Source organism: Crocuta crocuta, unplaced genomic scaffold (assembly GCF_008692635.1).
Source record: "Crocuta crocuta isolate KB4526 unplaced genomic scaffold, BGI_CrCroc_1.0 scaffold90, whole genome shotgun sequence".
NCBI lineage: Eukaryota > Metazoa > Chordata > Mammalia > Carnivora > Hyaenidae > Crocuta > Crocuta crocuta.
The window spans coordinates 5479334-5498043 of NW_027527449.1; the positions used below are offsets into that span (position 1 = coordinate 5479334).

An 18710-nucleotide genomic window follows, 5' to 3' on the forward strand; every position below is an offset into this window, starting at 1 on the left:
CCGCACCCCAGGGTGCGGGGGGGGGGGGGGGGAGGCAGCTGTCACTTATACGATGGGTACACGGTGACCGGAGAGTGAAAACCCGCTAGACAACCGTGGGGAGGGCTTGGAAAGAGGGCAGGCTGCTACCACGGGGGGAGTTAAAGAAATGACGAACATACACAGTCTGAAACATACGCAGTCTGAAAGATCAGTGTTAATTGGGGGAAATATTAGCGTTGGGCCCAGTGAAGTACTTGCATGAAGGGAGACAGCATGTGCCAAGGTCCGGCGGCTGGAGAGAGCCTTCCCTGAGAACTGGAAGAAGACAAATGGAGCCCAGGTGCCAGGGAATGGGGTTCCTCTGGTGTCACATGTGGGTGACAGTAGACCTGGGGAGCCATGTGAAGGAATTGAGTCCCTGTAACAGCCCAGGAAGCGCTTGCGGTTGGGCAGTGGGATGGAGCTTTGAAACAGGCTGTATATGAGAGTAGTATGTCCCAACTGATTGATGGTTACTTTTATTTGTTTATTTTTTAAAGTTTATTTATTTTTGAGAGAGCGAGACTGAGTGTGAGTGGGGGAAGGGGCAGAGAGAGGGAGAAACAGAATCTGAAGCAGGATCTGGGCTCTGAGCTGTCAGCACAGAGCCGTAAGCGAGGCTTGTACCCACCAACCATGAGATCATGACCTGAGTCAGATCCTGGGTGCCCCCCATTTACTTTTAAACTATACATGATCAGAGGAAGAAGGGGGGGGGAAGGAAGCATATTTTCCTTTGCTTTATTTGATTTTTTTTTTAAAGCTTATTTATTTTGAGAGACACTGTGTATATGGGGGAGGGGCAGAGAGAGGGAGAGAGAGAATCCTAAACCGTTTCCTGACTATCAGGATGGCGCCGGATTTGGGTCTAGAACTCATAAACTGTGAGATCATGACCTGAGTCCCACACTTAACCCACTGACCCACCCAGGTGCCTCCTCATGCTTTAGTTTAAATGGAATCTTTACTTGACCCCGGATATTACATGATAGTCAAGATTCATGCTCAGATGAGTGACAGTTCCAAACAGGCCCACGTGTTTAAGTGTCACTGAAATTCAAGGCAAAAGCATAAGCCAATACTTGCTTTATTCACTAAATGTGTGCCCAGTACCTAGATCTAGTTGGTAGTTAAAAAATCCTGTGATGAAATGGAGGCAAATCTTCCTCAGCTCTTTCTTTCTAGAACATGTCTAATTAAAAAAACCTAAATGAATATTGTTTAAAGTGATATTTCAAAAGAAAGGGTGCCTAAGTGGCTTATTTGGTTAAGCGTCTGATTTCAGCTCAGGTTATGATCTTATGGGACATGAGTTCTCCTGTTAGTGCAGAGCCTGCTGCGGACCCACTGTCTCCCTCTCTGCCCCTCCCACACTTGTGCTTTCTCTCTCTCAAAAGTAAATAAACATTAAAAAAAAAATCACAGTTGGAGTTTGCCCTTTAACAAATACTATTAATTCATTGCGGATTCTTGTTTGTTGTGTTCTTTATTTTAATCTTGTCTAGACAATTGTCCTTTCCCACCCATCCCCTTTGTGAACTAATTTTGCCAGTGACACATTTCTTGTATTCATTTAAACTTGAAAAAACTCAGGTACACATAACACATCATATTTGTATGTGTTGTGCATAACTTTTAATTTCCAATATAAGAAACAACGTAGTATGTTCAAATCATTTGATCTAAACGGAAAGTGAAAAACTTGTAATTTCCAATGAGAGACAACGCAGTATAAGTCATTTGATCTAAACTGAAAGTATCCCCGCCTTATATAATTATGATTTTTAAATCTACTTCAAACTTCTCAAAAGAAGGATATATATGCGGTGTTTATAGTACACTACACAGTAATGATTTTTTAAATGTTTATTTATTTTTGAGAGACAGAGACACAGAGCACAAACGGGAGGGTTATGGTTAGCACAAACAGGGGAGAGGCAGAGAGAGAGAGAGAGGGAGATACAGAATCTGAAGCAGGCTCCAGACTGAGCTGTCAGCACAGAGCCTGATGCCGGGCTCTAACCCAAAACCCGTGAGCCCGTCAGATGACCAACTGACTGAGCCACCCAGAAGCCTGACACAGTAATGATTTTATCATTTGCCACGGATGAATGGCAGCGCAATAAATGCTGTCATACACATTTCTTTGTAATATGAGGATTATTACCTAGAAGATCTAGGGGAGGGTTCGTGGTGATAATTTTGAGGTCCATTAACTCCCTTCAGCCCCACAATGTAGATTCCTTCCCTATGTCGTTCGGGACATTATTTTATAGTGAATGTCCACTCTCAGACTGAAAATAAATTGCACTGAAACTTAGCAGTTGCCTTATTCCTTTACCTTTTCTCTGTATTTCTCAATGTAAAGTAGGATTTTGCTGCAAAAGAACCGCAAAGAATCTTTTGAGGTTGTCAGTGTAGAAAGCAGCGCCACAAGCAGCAGCCATGCCTGCAGAAGGAGGGAAGACGGATATGGAGAGGATTGGCCTCTTCAGTGAGATGGAGTACATTACTGTTGGTGATAAATATGTGTCCTCATTCAATCGTAAGTATATCTAGTTTTCTTTATAACCTAATACTGGATGTCCTGTAGGAAATTTTGGATTTAATATTTGGGTTAAATGATATTTTTAATGCTCTATATCTTAAAGCATTAAAATAATATACTTAAAAATATACTTTTTAATTAAGTATATATATTTTTTTATTTTGAGAGAGAGAGAGAATCCACTGAACTGTAAGATGCTCACCTGAGCCAAAATGAAGAATCAGACGCTTGACCCAGTAAACCACCCAGGCTCCCCTTAAAGCATTAAGTTTAAAGTTGAATAAACTTGTAAATTTCAATACATTTGAGAGAGAACTTTTGTAAGAGCAGAAAACTTCTTTCATTGGGATCCCCTACTTTCATATATTTTCTTCGTAAGTAATTTTACTTCTTTCCAAAGGTGCAGGGCAAGTTTTCTCTCAGAATATTTTGTTTTTAGCTTATTTTGTTTTTGCTCAGTGGGACACTCTCCTATGCAAGCAGCATTTACATTTGCATCCCAAACACTAGCTGTAATTATTTTCTTGGAGAATGAAAGACTACACTATGTGAATAGTTGAGGGAGTTTTAGAGAGTCCTTTAAATAATAAAAAGAGCTAACGTAAATAAACATTTTATATGTCTTAGTTAAATTTTTGGCTATTCAATGACTTCCTTGTTACAATTAGAATACAACTGACCTGAAACACCTCCAAGATATATTGTTAAATAAATAAAAAAAAAATCAAGGTGCAGAATAGTTTACTAAATAGCATGCTAAACGTTAAAAATGGAAAACGATATATATGAAAGTATTAATTGGAACATGCCTAAATATTCTCTGGAAAACAAAATAAATATCATGAATTTCTGTGGGAGAGGAATTGGGTGGCTGAGTGTGGGAGGAAAATTTATTGTAAAAACACATATTACTAAATTTGGAACCATGTGAATATATTACCTTTTCAAATATTTAAGTTAAAAATCAGTGATATAAATTCATATTTAAATAACTAGCTGATTTAAGGATTCTTTGCACTTCAAAAAAGTTTTCACATTGGTGAACGACTTCCCAAATAGAGGTCTTCCAGATGGAAGTTATAATAGAAGTTCTAAATATTTATAAAAACAGCCTTTTAAAAAATTACTGGGCCACTAGTATTTCATTGTATAAATATAACACATTTATTTATCTGTTTTCCTGTTGGTGGATATTTGCGTTATTTCCTGTATTTGAATATTATGAATGAAACTGCTGTGAACATTCTGGTTCATGCCTATTAGTGGATATAGACATTCATGTGTCTTGAGTACATATCCAGTAGGGGAACTGCCGCAGTTTGAGTATGGAACTGCCTTCCCTTCAGCCTAAACACACACACACACACACACACACACCCCCCCCCAAGCACACGCAGTTTGAGTATGGAACTGCCTTCCCTTCAACCTAAACATACACACCCCAAACACACACACGCAGTTTGAGTATGGAACTGCCTTCCCTTCAACCTAAACACAAACACACACACACACACACGCACACACACCCCAAACACACACACGCAGTTTGAGTATGGAACTGCCTTCCCTTCAACCTAAACACACACACACACACACACACACACACACACACACACTTATAATCTCACCTGGTGCTTCCTAGTATGTAGATGAGGAAACATTAGATTAGATGATTGTTAGGGTCTCTCCCAGTTCTAAAATTCAGAGTCTATAACCAAGACCTTGATCTAATTATTAAAATGTTGTGATGGAAACCTCTTAGGTCTTATTGTCAATGTGGTCTGTAACAGAGCTTTCGGTGAGCATTTTGGGACAGCATTTTAGAGCCCCAAACTCACTGGCCCCAATCAAANGCTACCTGGGGGATCCAAAGAAATGTCAAATCTCCAGGCAGGTTATTTTGATCCCCATTTTGTAAGGATATTTGAAGGTGAAGGCTATGTAAATCTGAATCAAGTGAGGAGACGGCATATGATGGAAGAAGCCAAAAAAAATCTAGGGAAAGCCTTCCTCCCTAGTAGTGGAGATAAAAAGCCGTAAGTGTTTGGGGGAAAAGTCATGAATTCATGTTCTGCACCTTTCTCTCTAGCCCAAATTAAGTGTTTTTTTCTGGAGGACTTACTTAAGTATGATGGGTTTTTTAAGAGTCATCAAATTTATGCTTATGTCACTGCTATTAATTTATATAATAAAAAGCCAGCTAAATAATGCAAATAAATTTGTTTGAAAACCTTGAAAAACCCTCCTTGGGTCATCATATCTGTGCCCTACACTGTTTTTTCTGCTTTGCAAATTTTTTTTTAAAAGTTTAAATAAAAATTGTAAAATTAGGTGAAGTCTTTTTTTGGTAAAAAGTGACTTATCAAGACATGTTATTTAAAAATTATTTTGAAGATAATGCATGGAGTTTAGCAATATTTTAGTTGCGACAGTTGTCAATGTGAAGGTTCATTTTTTTTTTTTTACCCTTAAACCATTAAACAAAGAAAATCATATAGTCTGTTACATCATAGTATTTGGTTGAGCTTTATGATAAGATGTTAATGCACACTCTATAATGTTGACTGTCTCTATGTAGAATTTATAGTAGACCAGGATTGGTTGAAGGCTGATTTTGTGCTTGTGCTATTTTTTTTTTTTTTCTGAGGGTAGTAAAACTGCAATCTTCTGAATTAATGGAAACTATTTTCACTTCCTAGAGATTCTGAAATTTTGTTTATGTGGAACATTTAAAATAAGCATAAAAAATTAAAACCACTACCTCATCTCAAAATTTGTGACTTTGAAAAATGGGGGAAATAAGACTAAAAACTAAACAGAATGGTTGTTTTTTTCTTAACAGCGTTGGCAAGTCAATTCCATTGCATATATTTTGCTCCTTTTTCAGTGATTTTTTTGTAAATTGTGGTCAAATATATATAACACAAAATTTGCTGTTTTAATTTGCTGTGTTTTTTAAAAACTGGACTTAAGATGCGGGTTAGGAAGCTATTATGGCACAATTGGCGGTCCGGTGCCATTCTTCAGTGCACAGGCAAAACCCAAAGACAAATATCAGGTCCCTGGAAAGAATTTATACACAAACCCGGGAAAGAAAGGAACAGGATATGGGTAAGATACTTTACATGCTTTCATATAATTTGAAGTTAAATAAACTTTAAAATTTCTGAACCATGAAGTCACCATTACTTAATTTTCTTCCTTAGCTATGCAAATGTTACCATAGGTAAACAGTTTTCACACTCTGCTGATTTCTACGATGCAGCCAAACTAAATTTTAAGGTAATATAATCTAATTTTAACTTCATTCAATCTTTCTCTTAGTTGATGTTGAGAATTCATTTGTGATCTAATTAGGGATTGTTTTATTTACTAGGGCAATGGTAGACTGATATCTATGAATTGTGATAATTTTACCTTTTTGATATTCAGTTTCCACATCTTGCTGTAGATCTTCTCAGCTCTTCCCTGGATGAGCTTTTGGCTCTTGCTATAATTTACTACATCTACCTTATCTCTCTCTAAACTAGCTGTGACACCTTTCTTACTTGGCCTGATCAGCTATGTCCTATTTTTGAGTAGAAGAGTCATGTTCTAACCTTTATGACACCACCACACCCTAAAATCCTGTGCCTAAGACAGTAGTGGAATGAAGGAGTGACGGGGAGGAAGGAGAAGATGGAAAGTAGAGAATGGATGAACACCTACCGAAGAGAGAGTGATAGGGTGAGGGGAGGGTACTCTCTACTAAACCACAGAAATAAAAACGGAATGTACTGGTATATGCCTCTACACTCATTTTATATAATATTTGACTTAGAATGAAACATAGTCACTTATATGCACAATGCCTGAGTGAGAATGCGGAACGCATAAATTTTGGGACAGTGTTAACATAATTTAACAATTTCAGTATAACTTAAAAAAGCTGGTTTTAATGAAAAGTCAAGTTTGGACATTAAGCAACAGAAATTAAATAGCAAACATTATATTAGTTTATTTTTATTTTAGGCGTGCAGTCTTCAACAATTTCGAAGTGGTGACTTTAAGCAACAGTAGGGCTACGAGGTAGAAGGATAGTGGCCATTTTTATATGGCAGTGCGTCCAAACTCAGGAACAGTTTTCTATTAAATTGGGCAGAAACCTTGGTCATGTAATAAGCATCTTTGTTTCTATGTGTGGATTATTAGAAAATTAATGTGTAAACTGCTTTTAATCTGTAGGAATAATAATAATACTTGATATAAATATATACAAGGCAATTTTATCCTAAATTTTATGTGATAAGATACTTTTCTCTCCTTATAGTAAAGTTCTTTTTTATTTTCAAAACTTATTATTCGTAAGTCATATATTTTATATCCCTGGACTTTCTAAAATTAATTCTGAAGATAATTTTAAAAATGCACTCTTGCTTTTTCTTTTAGAATTTAATTTTTAATCTTAATTTTTTAATTTTTTTATTAAAAAATTTTTAATGTTTAATTTTTGAGAGAGAGAGAGTATGAGCAAGGGAGGGGCAGAGAGAGAGGGAGCACAGAATCCAAAGCAGGCTCTGCGCTGTGTGCTGACCGACCCCTCAGGACCCAGTTGGGGGCTTGGACTTGTGAACCTGAGCAAGGTTATGACAGAGGGAGATCGTGACCTGTGCTTATGGGACTGAGCCCCCAGGTGCCCCTTCTTTTAGAATTTTAAACAGATTACTCCACTTCATTCTTGCTTGTTTCTGACAAGAGATGCCCTGTCATGTTGGATTTTGTTCTTCTCTACGTACTGTCTTTTTCCCTCTGGTTTCTTTTCAGATCTCTTTATCACTCATTTGAGCAATTTGATTATGATATGCCTTGGTCATATTTTCATCTTGCTTCTTGTGCTTGGGGTTTATTGAGCTTCTTGGATCTGTGGGTTTATAGTTTTCATCACATTTGGAATATTTTCAGCTATTATTTCTTCAGTTATTTTTTCTGCCCTTCCATTTTTCTCCTCTCTTTCATAGTACATATGCATTAGGTCTTTTGAAATTCCTCACAGTTTACCAGTGCTCTGTTTCCTTCTTTTTTTTTTAATTTTCTTTTTTCCTTCTCTGTATTTTATTTTGAATTGTTTCTTTTCCTGTGTCCTCAAGGCCACTAATCTGTTCTTTTGCAGTGTCCCATCTGCAATATCCTGTGTATTTCTAATCTCACACGTTGTACTTTTGCTCTCAGGGAGTTCTGTTTGAGTGTTTTATATCTTAGGTGTTTTTGTGTGGCTTTATGAGTGTATAGAATACAGTTTAATTGCTGTTTCAGTTTCCTTCTCTACTAACATCTGTGTTCTTCGTTGATTTTGAATTATTAGTTTTTCTTCTTGGTATAGGTCATATTTTTCTGCTTTGCATGATTAGTGAGTTTTGACTGGATGTTAGGCATTGTGACATTTACTTTGTAGAGTGCTGTATATTTTTGTATTCTTATAAAGATTCTTGGGCTTTGTTCTGGGATGCAGTAAAATGATTTGGAAACAGTTTGATTTTTTTTCAAGTCTTGCTTGGTTTCAGATTTGTTAGGTGGTACAGGAGCAGTGCTCAATCTAGGGATGATTACTCTGTACTGCGGGGGCCACCCCTTTCTGTGTGCTCTACCCAGTGCCCTAGGACTCATGTCTTCCAGCATAGCTGATGGAACAAGAACTCTTGCCAGCTCTGTGGTAAGAGCCAGACACTATTACTTTTAGTCTTCTTAGGTGGTTCTTTTTTTGGCTTTGAGTAGCTTCCTCTCATGTATGTGCTGATTCATATTACGCTGAATACTCTAGGGCAGGGGTTGGTAAAACAAACACAGCATTCCAGTAAAAGGTGACCATACTCTAGCAAAAGGTATTCTTTAAAGCCTTGCCTCATGATAACCTGCATCAGAATCACCTGGGGTGACTAAAATGAGATTTAAAAAAAATTTTGAAATTTTTTGAGAGAGAGAGAGGGAGACACAGAATCTGAAGCAGGCTCCAGGCTCTGAGCTGTCAGCACAGAGCCCAATACAGGGCTCAAACCCATAAGCTGTCAGATCATAACCTGAGCCTAAGTCGGCGGCCCAACTGACTGAGCCACCCAGGCACCCCAAAAATGTTAGATTTTTGACCATATAGCAGACCAAGAGGATCTAGAAATCTCTGAGGGAAGAGCGTGGTAATTTGTATCTGAAATGAATTATCAAGAGACTCCAATGAGAACTAAAATTTGAGAACCACTGCCCAAAAGGATAAATGGAATGGTTAAAATTATCATTACCACTGAGCTGTGGAAGAGGGGAGAGACGATCAGAAAGAAGAGGTAAAATTTCTGTGGGTTGGAGAAAGGAAGAGGACAAACAAAACCAAGGAAAAAAATAAAAAAGAGAGTAAAAAGTCCTGAAAGTGTTATTGTTAGACCTCCCTTTCCAAAGGAGAATCACCAAGAACAAAGCCCACAAAACACAAAAGGAGTTGGTTATTCAGGTTTATTTTAGTCCAGCCAGACAGCCCCTCGTGAACACCCAAAGAGTCCTCTGAAGAGAGCCCCGCCGGGCCATAGCTCAGGGTTTATATAGGGAGAGGGGCAAAGCCGGTGTACAGAAGCGAGAGAATTTTGCGGTTAGAGGTGGGTGTTGCTTAACAGTTGCTTGAAGAAAATGTTTGATCGTTCTAATCACAATGTTCACTAAAAATTTACATCTCAGGAGCTTGCTGCAGCCAGGAGGAGCTAGGCTGCTCAACCCTTGACCTTTTACCCCGATAGAGTTTGAGATCAAACAGTGGTTGGTATTTCCTCATTTGCAGGCCCCTCTTCTTTTGCCCAAGGGAGTTTTTACATTATAGCACTATTCTTGGTAATGAAAATTTGTCTTCCTGGATTAACTATTTTAGATTTCATTTACCAAACGTTTTCAGTTTTTTGTTGAATGATGAAATACCAGATTTAATATTTGAAAAAAGTGGAAAAAATATTAATATTCATTTTATAGTCATTGCTCAAGTCTGTATTTCATAGCATGACATTTTTTTCTTCTTTATTAGCAGAAATTTTTGTAAGTATTATCCCATAGAGAAGATTGCAAAACAGGAGGGAAAAAAATGACCTCTGTTTTGCTTGAATACTAGGTAGTTAATATATAAAAATGTTACAAAGAATAAATATTCCTCATTTTTAGAAGTAAAACTGACAGTTATTTAGGGCCCACCATATGCCAGGTGCTTTAAGCAGTTAATCTTATTTAGTCTTTACAACAGCATTCTGTGTGTGGGGCGGCATAGGGCAGAGAGATTATATCATCTACAGTTGAAGAAAATGTGGCACTAAAAGGATAAGTAAACTTCCCAGAGTCCCTGAGAAATGCTAAAAAGCAAGAAGGAGTTGGGGTTTGAACTAGAAACCAGTCCTTTTTTGTTTACTACATCATATCATCCAGATAGTTAATTTAGATTTCTTCAGGTGATACATGGATCTCTGTACTTCAAATAAATTTATATCTAAACAGAACAATCATACTTTCATCCATTCATAAGTAAGCATATCTTTTGTATCATAGAAACAAAACATAACAAAGGAATGTTTTAAAGAAGTGAACCCAGCAGTATAGATTTAAAAAATCTACATGCTTATATTAAAATTTAAAAGAAAGTTTGTTACTTTTAATTTGAATAATTTATGTTACATAATTTCAAACTTTCTGATTTACAGAAGGAGAATGAAGAACACCATAGTTTAGTTAAAGGAACACCTTTCAAGTTAAATCTTTACCCAAGGGAATATTTTGACGCCAATCCTTATTTGTTTGAGAAAGCTTTACCACCAATTAAAAAAACAGAGAAGAAAAAATTACTTGCAAACCCTTTTAAGCCTTCTTCTCCTGGTAAAAAGGTAAGTTAAAAATTTTAGAATGTCTCCCTCTCTCTCTGACCCTCCCCTGCTCATGCTGTCTCTCTCAGAAAAAAACAAAAAAAATTAAAAAAAATTTTAGAATGAAAAAATATTAAGCATTATAAAGAACTGTTGCCTCTATGTCAAGTCATTTTGTTACCTATGTAAATAATAAACTTTTGTTTATTACTCACACCTTTATTATTCACAATAAGAATTGTGAAACCTGTTTTAACAAAATTTTGAAAAGTCGCAAAGCCTGGCTAGTATAGAGAATAATGAGGTCTTGCAATGAAATAATTATTCATCGTTTCAAGAGTATTTGAATTTATAATGGATTTTCCAAGTATCTCTCTAGATCTTAGGTATAGTTTTTTCACAAAACCATGAAAAGCCAGACCATCTTTCAAGTTTTGAAATGGTTGTTAAAATGAACTATCTCCTACTCTGCAGACTTTTACAAGTGTGAATAAAACTAAAAATGCTTCTGTAGTATATAAACCTTAGTTTATACTTTGTTCTGTCTTCTGTGCATCGCCTGTTCATTTTACCTACAGATTTTCTATTAGGATATTTGTCTTTTTCATACTGATCTGTAAGATCGTTTCATATATTAAGGATTTTCTTTTGTTGTTTGTGTTGAAAATAGTTTCTTTAGCTTGTTCAGTGTTTGACTTTAGTTACAGCATTTTGCTGTTCAGAAGCTTAATAATTGGATGTAGTGAAATTTATCAATTGTGCTACGTTTAATGACATTCTCAAAAATGACTTTCCTTATCACCAATATTAAAAAAAAAAATACATTCTTGATTTCTTCTATTAGTTTTTTCCTTTTTCATTTAAATCTCCATTTGAAATACATTTTGACATGAAGACCAAGGTAAGGATTCAGCTTTTATCTTTTCGAAATCCAGTTTTGAAAGTAAGAGGACACTTTAGGTGGGAGAGATGTGATCTATATCTTGATTTCAGTCATGGTTTCAAGGGTACATACAAATGTCAAAAGTCATAGAATTGTAAATTTTAAATGTGTGCAGTTTTGGGGTACCTGCATGGCACAGTCAGTTATGTGTCCGACTTCAGCTCAGGTCGTGATCTCGTGGCTCGTGGGTTCGAGCCCCGCGTCGGGCTCTGTGCTGACAGCTCAGAGCCTGGAGCCTGTTTTGGATTCTGTGTCTCCTTCTCTCTCTGACCCTCCCCTGCTCACGCTGTCTCTCTCTCTCTCTCTCAGAAAAAGAAAAAAGATTAAAAAATTACATTGGCCATTCTAGATTTATTCTCTAAAATACTGAAGTTACTTCTGTCTAAAGTTCTGGGGGGAAAAAGACCTTTGGTATTTTGTTAAAAAGTTAAATCTTTAGATTTTTGGATGTCTTAGTTTATTTTATTTATTTAATTTTTAAAAATTTTATTTATTTTGAGAGAGAGAGAGAGAGAGAAAATGAGAATCCCAAGCAGGTTCTGCAATGATGTGGAGATTTGATCTTCTGAACCATGAGATCATGACCTAAGCTGAAGTCAGAAGTCAGACACTTAACCCACTGAGCCACCCAGGTGCCCTTCAGCATATTTGTGGTTTGACTCTTCTGATCAGAAATAAACTCTTTATTAAAACCTTTATTTCCCTTATAGAATTCTAAATTTTGCTTCATACAGATGTATATGTCTTCTGTTTTATTCCTATTTATTTTAAGGCTCTGATCAACAATTTTTTCCCATCATATATTCCCTTATGTAATTGTCTTTATCAAAACATTTAATAATTGGCCACTTCATTAAATTTTCTTATGTTCCAATGGGTATTATGTTGCTTCTCTTTAGATTTTTCAGATATGTGATTACATTATCTACAAATAATTTTGCTCCCTCCTTTCCAGTATTCATTGCTTTTAAGTCATGTTCATGTCTAGTTGCTAAGGATAGCAATAGTGGCCATTCTTTGCCTTACTTGAATTTACTTGAATTTGCCTTACTTTGAATTACCTGAATTTACTCTAGTTTTTCATTTTTTTATAAAAATAGGAATAATTCCTACTGCCAAAAGTAGGAATAAATCAGGAATGTATGTAGAACGGTATTGAATGTTTTTGTGTAATCTATTTAGACCATCATTTTTTTCTCTCTTCGACTTGTTATAAGGTGAATGATAACAAATTGCGTGAAACGAATTCCACTTGGCTATATTGTATTTAAGTGTAATACTTTATCTTATTAATATTTTAAGTATTTTTGCAACAATAATTTTTAGTGTAACTGGTCTAACTTTTTTGGTATGCTTTGTTTTATCTTGGTATAAGTAGGTGTTAGTGTCTTAAAATAATCAGGGAGATTTTTTTTCTTTTTCTGTGTTCTATAACACTTCAAGTAGTACCACGAAAAGCAAGGTTGAAAGAATTTCTCATTGAAATGTTCTGGGCTTAATTTATTCTATAGTGCCTTACCTGATTTGTATTTCTTTTCAGTTGATTTGACATTTATATTTTCTTTGAAAATAATTTCATTTATGTTTTCAAATTTATTAACATAGAAGTTTACAAAAATGTTATTTTATATTTTTGGTTATTCCATATATGTCCACTCCTTTTCATTCCTAATTATAATGTAGATTTATTTATTTATTTTGTAAGGCATCATCTGGTGGTTTGGTTTATTTATTTACCATATATATTTTTCCTTTTCTTTTTCTTTTTTTACTTAAAATTTTTTTTGACATTTATTTATTTTTGAGAAGGGGAAAGGGGCAGAGAGAGAGGGAGACACAGAATTTGAAGCAGGCTCCCTAGGCTCTGAACTATCAGCACAGAGCCTGACATGGGGCTTGAAGTTGCTCTAACTCACAGACCTGACCTGAGTCAAAGTTGGATAATTAACTGACTTGAGCCCCCCAGGCATCCCTATGTTTTTGTATTTTTAATCCCTCCATTTTGCTTTTACTTTTATTAATGAATTTATTTCACTTAAGTTTCCTTATTATTTGTTGCTCTTTGAAAGAATCTATGTGTCCTCAATCTGGAAAACTTGAAATATTCCAATTATATCTTTTTGTTGAATAAAATTTTCATGTATATTTGGCGTAGAAATTGTAAGACAAAGGATGCCTATTTAAATTGGGTATGAAGATTCTATGGAGTTTTCTTGGTAACTATATATGATATAATGATAAAATTGTGGTAAACCAGCTTAAAAAGTCAAAGCAAATGTTTGTTTTGTGTACAGGTCAAAAAATAATTTTGACTAACTTCTTGATCTGATAAACTCTTACTAAAATATTAATATTTGCAGCTTCTGGGTGGCTCAATTGGTTAAGCATCCAACTCTTGATTTAGACTCAGGTCATGATCTCACAGTCTGGCTTGGATTCTCTCTCTCTGCCCCTGTCCTGCTCACGTCCTGTCTCTCTCTGTCTCTCAAAATAAATAAATAAGCTTAAAACAAACAAACAAATATTAATACTTGACAATAGTTTGGAATGTTACCTTCCTATAAACATTTGCATTTTAATAGAGAACTTTTAGAAACTACAGTGTCTTGCCCCATAAAATTGGTGGCAGGGAGACTGCTGGTATTTGAACAGTACAAGCATACTTAGTTTTATTGCTTTGCAGTTACTGTGTTTTTTACAAATTGAAGGTTTGTGGAAATCTGTGTTGAGCAACTTGATTGGCACCATTTTTCCAACAGTTATTTGCTCACTTTGTGTCTCTATGTCACATCATAGTACTTCTTGTAATATTTCAAACTTTATTATTATTATATTTATTATGGTGACCTGTGATCAGTGATCTTTGCCGTTACTATTGTAATTGCTCGGAAGGGTGCCATGAATGCCACCCATGTACGACGGTGAACTTAATTAATGCATGTTGTGTGTTATGACTGTCCCACCGACTGGCTATTCCCTCATCTCTCTCCCTCTCCTTGGGCCTCCATCTTCCCTGAGACAAAACAGTATTGAGATGATGCCAGTTAATAACCCTACAATAGCCTCTAAGCGTTCATATGAAAGGAGGAGTTGCATGTCTCACTTAAGTTTTTTTTTAACATTTATTCATTCTTGGGAGATGGAGAGGAGCAGAGAGAGAGGGACACAAAGGCTCCAGGTTCTGAGCTGTCAGCACAGAGCTCAACACAGAGCTCGGACTCATGAATCTTGAGATCTTTACCTGAGCCAAAGTTGGACGCCTAACCGACTGAGGTGGCCCTGCATGTCTCACTTTAAATCAAAAGCTAGAAATGATTAAACTCTGAGGAAGTCATATCAAAAGCCAGGATAGACTAAAAGCTAGGCATCTTGTGCCAGTTACCCAAGTTGTGAACACAAAGGAAAAGTTCTTGAAGGAAATTAAAAGTGCTACTCCAGTGAACACATAAATGATAAGAAAGCAGAACAGACTTCTTGCTGATGGAGAAAGTTTTAGTGGATAGAAGATCTAGGTAGAAGATCAAGCCAGCTACAACTTTTCCTTATGCAAAGCCTACTACAGAGCAAGGCCCTAACTCTCTTCAATTCTCTGAAGGTTGAGAAAGGTAAAGAAGCTGTAGAAGAAAAGTTTGAAGTTAGCCGAGGTAGGCCCACTAATTTGCAGTATCCAAAGTGTAAGGTAAAGCAGCAAGTACTGATGTAGAAGTTGCAGCAGGTTCCCCAGAAGATCTAGCTAAGAAATTAATGAAGGTGGCTGTACGAAACAACAGATTTTTAATGTAGATTAAACAGCCTTATATTGAAAGAAGATACCATCTAGGACTTTCATAGCTAGAAAGGAGAAATCAATGCCTGGTTTCAAAGCTACAAAGGACAGACTGGCTCTCTTTTTAGGGGCTAATGCAGCTGGTGACTTTAAGTTGAAGCCAGTGCCCATTTACCATTCCCCCAATCCTACGACCCTTAAGAATTATGATAGGGGTGGGGCGCCTGGGTGGCTTAGTCGGTTGAGCATCCGACTTTTGCTTAGGTCATGATCTCACGGTTCGTGGGTTCGAGCCCCGCGTCAGGCTCTGTGCTGACTGCCAGCTCAGAGCCTGGAGCCTCTTGCAGTCTGTGACTCCCTCTCTCTCTGACCCTCCCCTACTCACACTGTGTGTCTCTCTCTCTCCTAGAAATAAATAAAAATAAAACATTAAAAAAAAAAAAAGAATTATGATAGGGGTGCCGGGATGGCTCAGGTCATGATCTCATGGTCATGAGATTGAGCACCACGTCAGAATCTGTGCTGAGTGTGGAACCTGCTTGAGATTCTCTTTTCCCTCTCTCTCTGCCCCTTCCCCCCAAACAAATAAACATTTGATTAAAAAAAAAAAGGATTATGATGAATCTACTCTGTGCTCTATAAATAACAAAGCCTGGGTGATAGCACATCTGTTTATGAAATGGTTTACTGAATATTTTAAGCCCACTATTGAGACCTACTGCTCAGAAAAAAAAAGATTCCTTTCAAAATATTACTGTTTATTGGCAATGCATCTGGTCTCCCAAGAGCTCTGCTGGTGATGTACAATGAAATTACTGTTGTTTTAATGCCTGTTAATACATCTATACATCAGCCCAAGGATCATGGAATAATTTCAACTTCAAGCCTTATTATTTTAAGAAATACATATCATAAAGCTCTAGCTTCTATAAATAGTGGCTCCTATGATGGCTCTGGGCAAAGAAAAATTGGAAACCTCTGGAAAGGATTGACATTCTAGATGCCATTAAGAACATCTGCGATTTATGGGAAGAGGTCAAAATATCAACATTAACGGGAGTTTGGAAGTTGATTCCGACCCCCATGGATGACCTTGAGGTGTTCAAGCCTCCAGTGGAGGAAGTAACTGTAGATGTGGTGGAAATAGTGAGAGAATGAGAATCACAAGTGGAGCCTGAAGATGGGACTGAACTGCTGCAATCTTGTGATAAAAGTTTCATGGATGAGGAGTTGCTTCTGACGTCTGAGCAATGAAAGTAGTTTCTTGAGATGGAATCTACTCCTGATGAAGATGCTATGAAGATTGTTGAGATGACAACGGATTTGAAATAGTATGTGAACTTAGTTGATAAAGCAGCAGCAGGGTTTGAGAAGAGATTCCAATTTAAAAGAAGTTCTGTGGGTAAAATTTTATCAAACTGATTGTATGCTATGGAGAAATCATTCATGCAAGGAAGAGTCAGCATGGCAAACTTCATTGTCTTATTTTAAGAACTTGCCACAGCCACCCCAGCCTTCAGCTACCACTGAAGGTGGTAGTCAACAACTATTAACATCAAGGCAAGAACTTTCACCAGCAAGAATATTATCATTGACTGAAAGCTCAAATGATGTTTAGCATATTTTCAGCAATAAAACATTTTAAAATTAAGGTATATACATTTTTTTAATTTTAGACACAAATGAAAAAGAGTGCTATTGCACTCTTAATAGACTACAGCATTATGTAAATACAACTTTTATATGTAGTGGAAAACCAAAAAAACTCATTTGACTTGCTTTTTTGTTATATTCATTTTATTGCAATTGTCTGGAACTGAACTCACATCATCTCTGAGGTATGTCTGTATAGACCACTTCAAATGTAAGACCAACTCCATAGACAATACACAAATATGTATGAACTTCTTCAAAATCTAATTTTGTTAGAAGCATTTTACAAAACTACATTAAATTACCTCATTTTTATTTGTAGGCTGGTGGAATGAAGGCAGGAACATTTGATCCTTACCCTTCACATTCTGCTGACCCTTATGGGACCCTTAAATTGGCAAGCCAGATTTCCAGCAAAGGTGCTAAGATTTTCCATCCACCAAGTGGACCAAAGAGCAGACCAATTGAAAGTATAATGACTTTGAATGTCAAAAGGTAGTAATATGTTACACTTAGCCTATAAACCAAGAAAAATTATTTTTACTTTTAGATTCCTTCAAAATAATATCTTTTATTTATACACACTGCAAACAATGACAGATCCAAGTGTCTTTGGAAATCTTAGCTCCTTTTATTTAGAAGCTCTCCCTTAGAAGTTTTTTTCCATCTTCTAAATTTTCCAATTGAAAAAGCTTAATTTATTTGTACCAAACTATTCTGTGCATCATTTTTAAGGCAAACCTATAGCACCTTATTATGAGTAGCTTGAGACTGTTAGATATTTATTGTTCAGTTAACAGTACATGTTAACATTGTTTCTCAAAGGGAGTTTTTGATCTTTGTTAAAATTATTATCTCTTTGTGGGCTTCAGGCTCTCAGTAATTGTGAGGAATTTTAATGACACTTAAGACTTCTCTCCTTAAGTTTAAAATAATCTTTTACGAAATCTTCTAGGAAATATTTCGGTTAGTAAAAATGCTGTTAATATCACATTATAATACTTTGAGTGAGTTATATTATTAAAGTATCTTAAAAGTTCAATTTTACTCAAGTTTTGTGCACTCCCAACACTGAAAAGTTGTCAGGAGTTCAGAATATAAATTAGGAAAGGACAATCCATTATTGTCTTTTGGCGTGTGTGCAAGATCATGAATAAGTGGAAGAATTCATTTGATTACCTTTCTATTCACTGAAAAAGTTTTAATGCCAATTAAGCTAATTTACATATTTCTAACTTCAGCGTAATCATATAATGGATTAAGTAAAGGACACCCAATTCACCTTCTTTTATAAAAACATCTCAGTACATCTATATCCTTTGTGTACAGGGATTATAATGTCAGTCTTATGAGCCTATCCCCAGAATAAGACTGCCCATCATTATTTATATAATTTAACTGTTGGCTACAGGCATAGTATTCTGTGGGGGCTAGTTGGTGGAAATTGAAATATGTGGAGTCTTTATTTCATGTTCTTTGATCTTCATCCATTGTCAACCCACCTATCTATCAGTACTCTGCTCAACTTGATCTATGTAATATAGAACAGAGAGTAAAATTATACTTTTCTTTATCACACCCTCAAATAGATGGGATTGTTTTGGGGAGTAAGGGGCAGTTTCAGATTTTTTGTGTGTTCTTTTCTATCCAGAGAACAGAACTGAGAAAGTTCTACAAATATATATGTTTGGAGCAAAGAAAAGAATAACTGATTGCTTTTATTGAAAATCAGAAGTTTATCTTCTGTTTAGTAAATTTGAATTTATTGAAGCTCTTTCTTTTTATATTATCACAAATAGTATCCTAAATCAAGTTTTAGCTTTTTTTTTAACCTTAATTTTAAGACTAATAAACTTCTGAGTGGTTTTTAAAATTGGTCCCATTAAATAATTTTCCATGTTTATTTATTTATTAACTGTTTGG

The 18710-nt window shown here is 36.0% G+C and overlaps 1 protein-coding gene across 1 annotated transcript in view; it reads left to right on the forward strand.

Moving 5' to 3' along the window:
* CFAP96 (cilia and flagella associated protein 96) overlaps window positions 1–18710 on the forward strand; it is a 20108-nt gene that overhangs the window by 821 nt on the left and 577 nt on the right. Inside the window, exons 2-7 of the mRNA XM_077762305.1 lie at window positions 2393–2570; window positions 4396–4605; window positions 5543–5680; window positions 5776–5851; window positions 10267–10446; window positions 17110–17282. Of these exons, the coding sequence (XP_077618431.1) occupies window positions 2467–2570; window positions 4396–4605; window positions 5543–5680; window positions 5776–5851; window positions 10267–10446; window positions 17110–17282 (881 nt within the window). The 5' untranslated portion in view covers window positions 2393–2466. The remainder of the gene's footprint in view (window positions 1–2392; window positions 2571–4395; window positions 4606–5542; window positions 5681–5775; window positions 5852–10266; window positions 10447–17109; window positions 17283–18710) is intronic.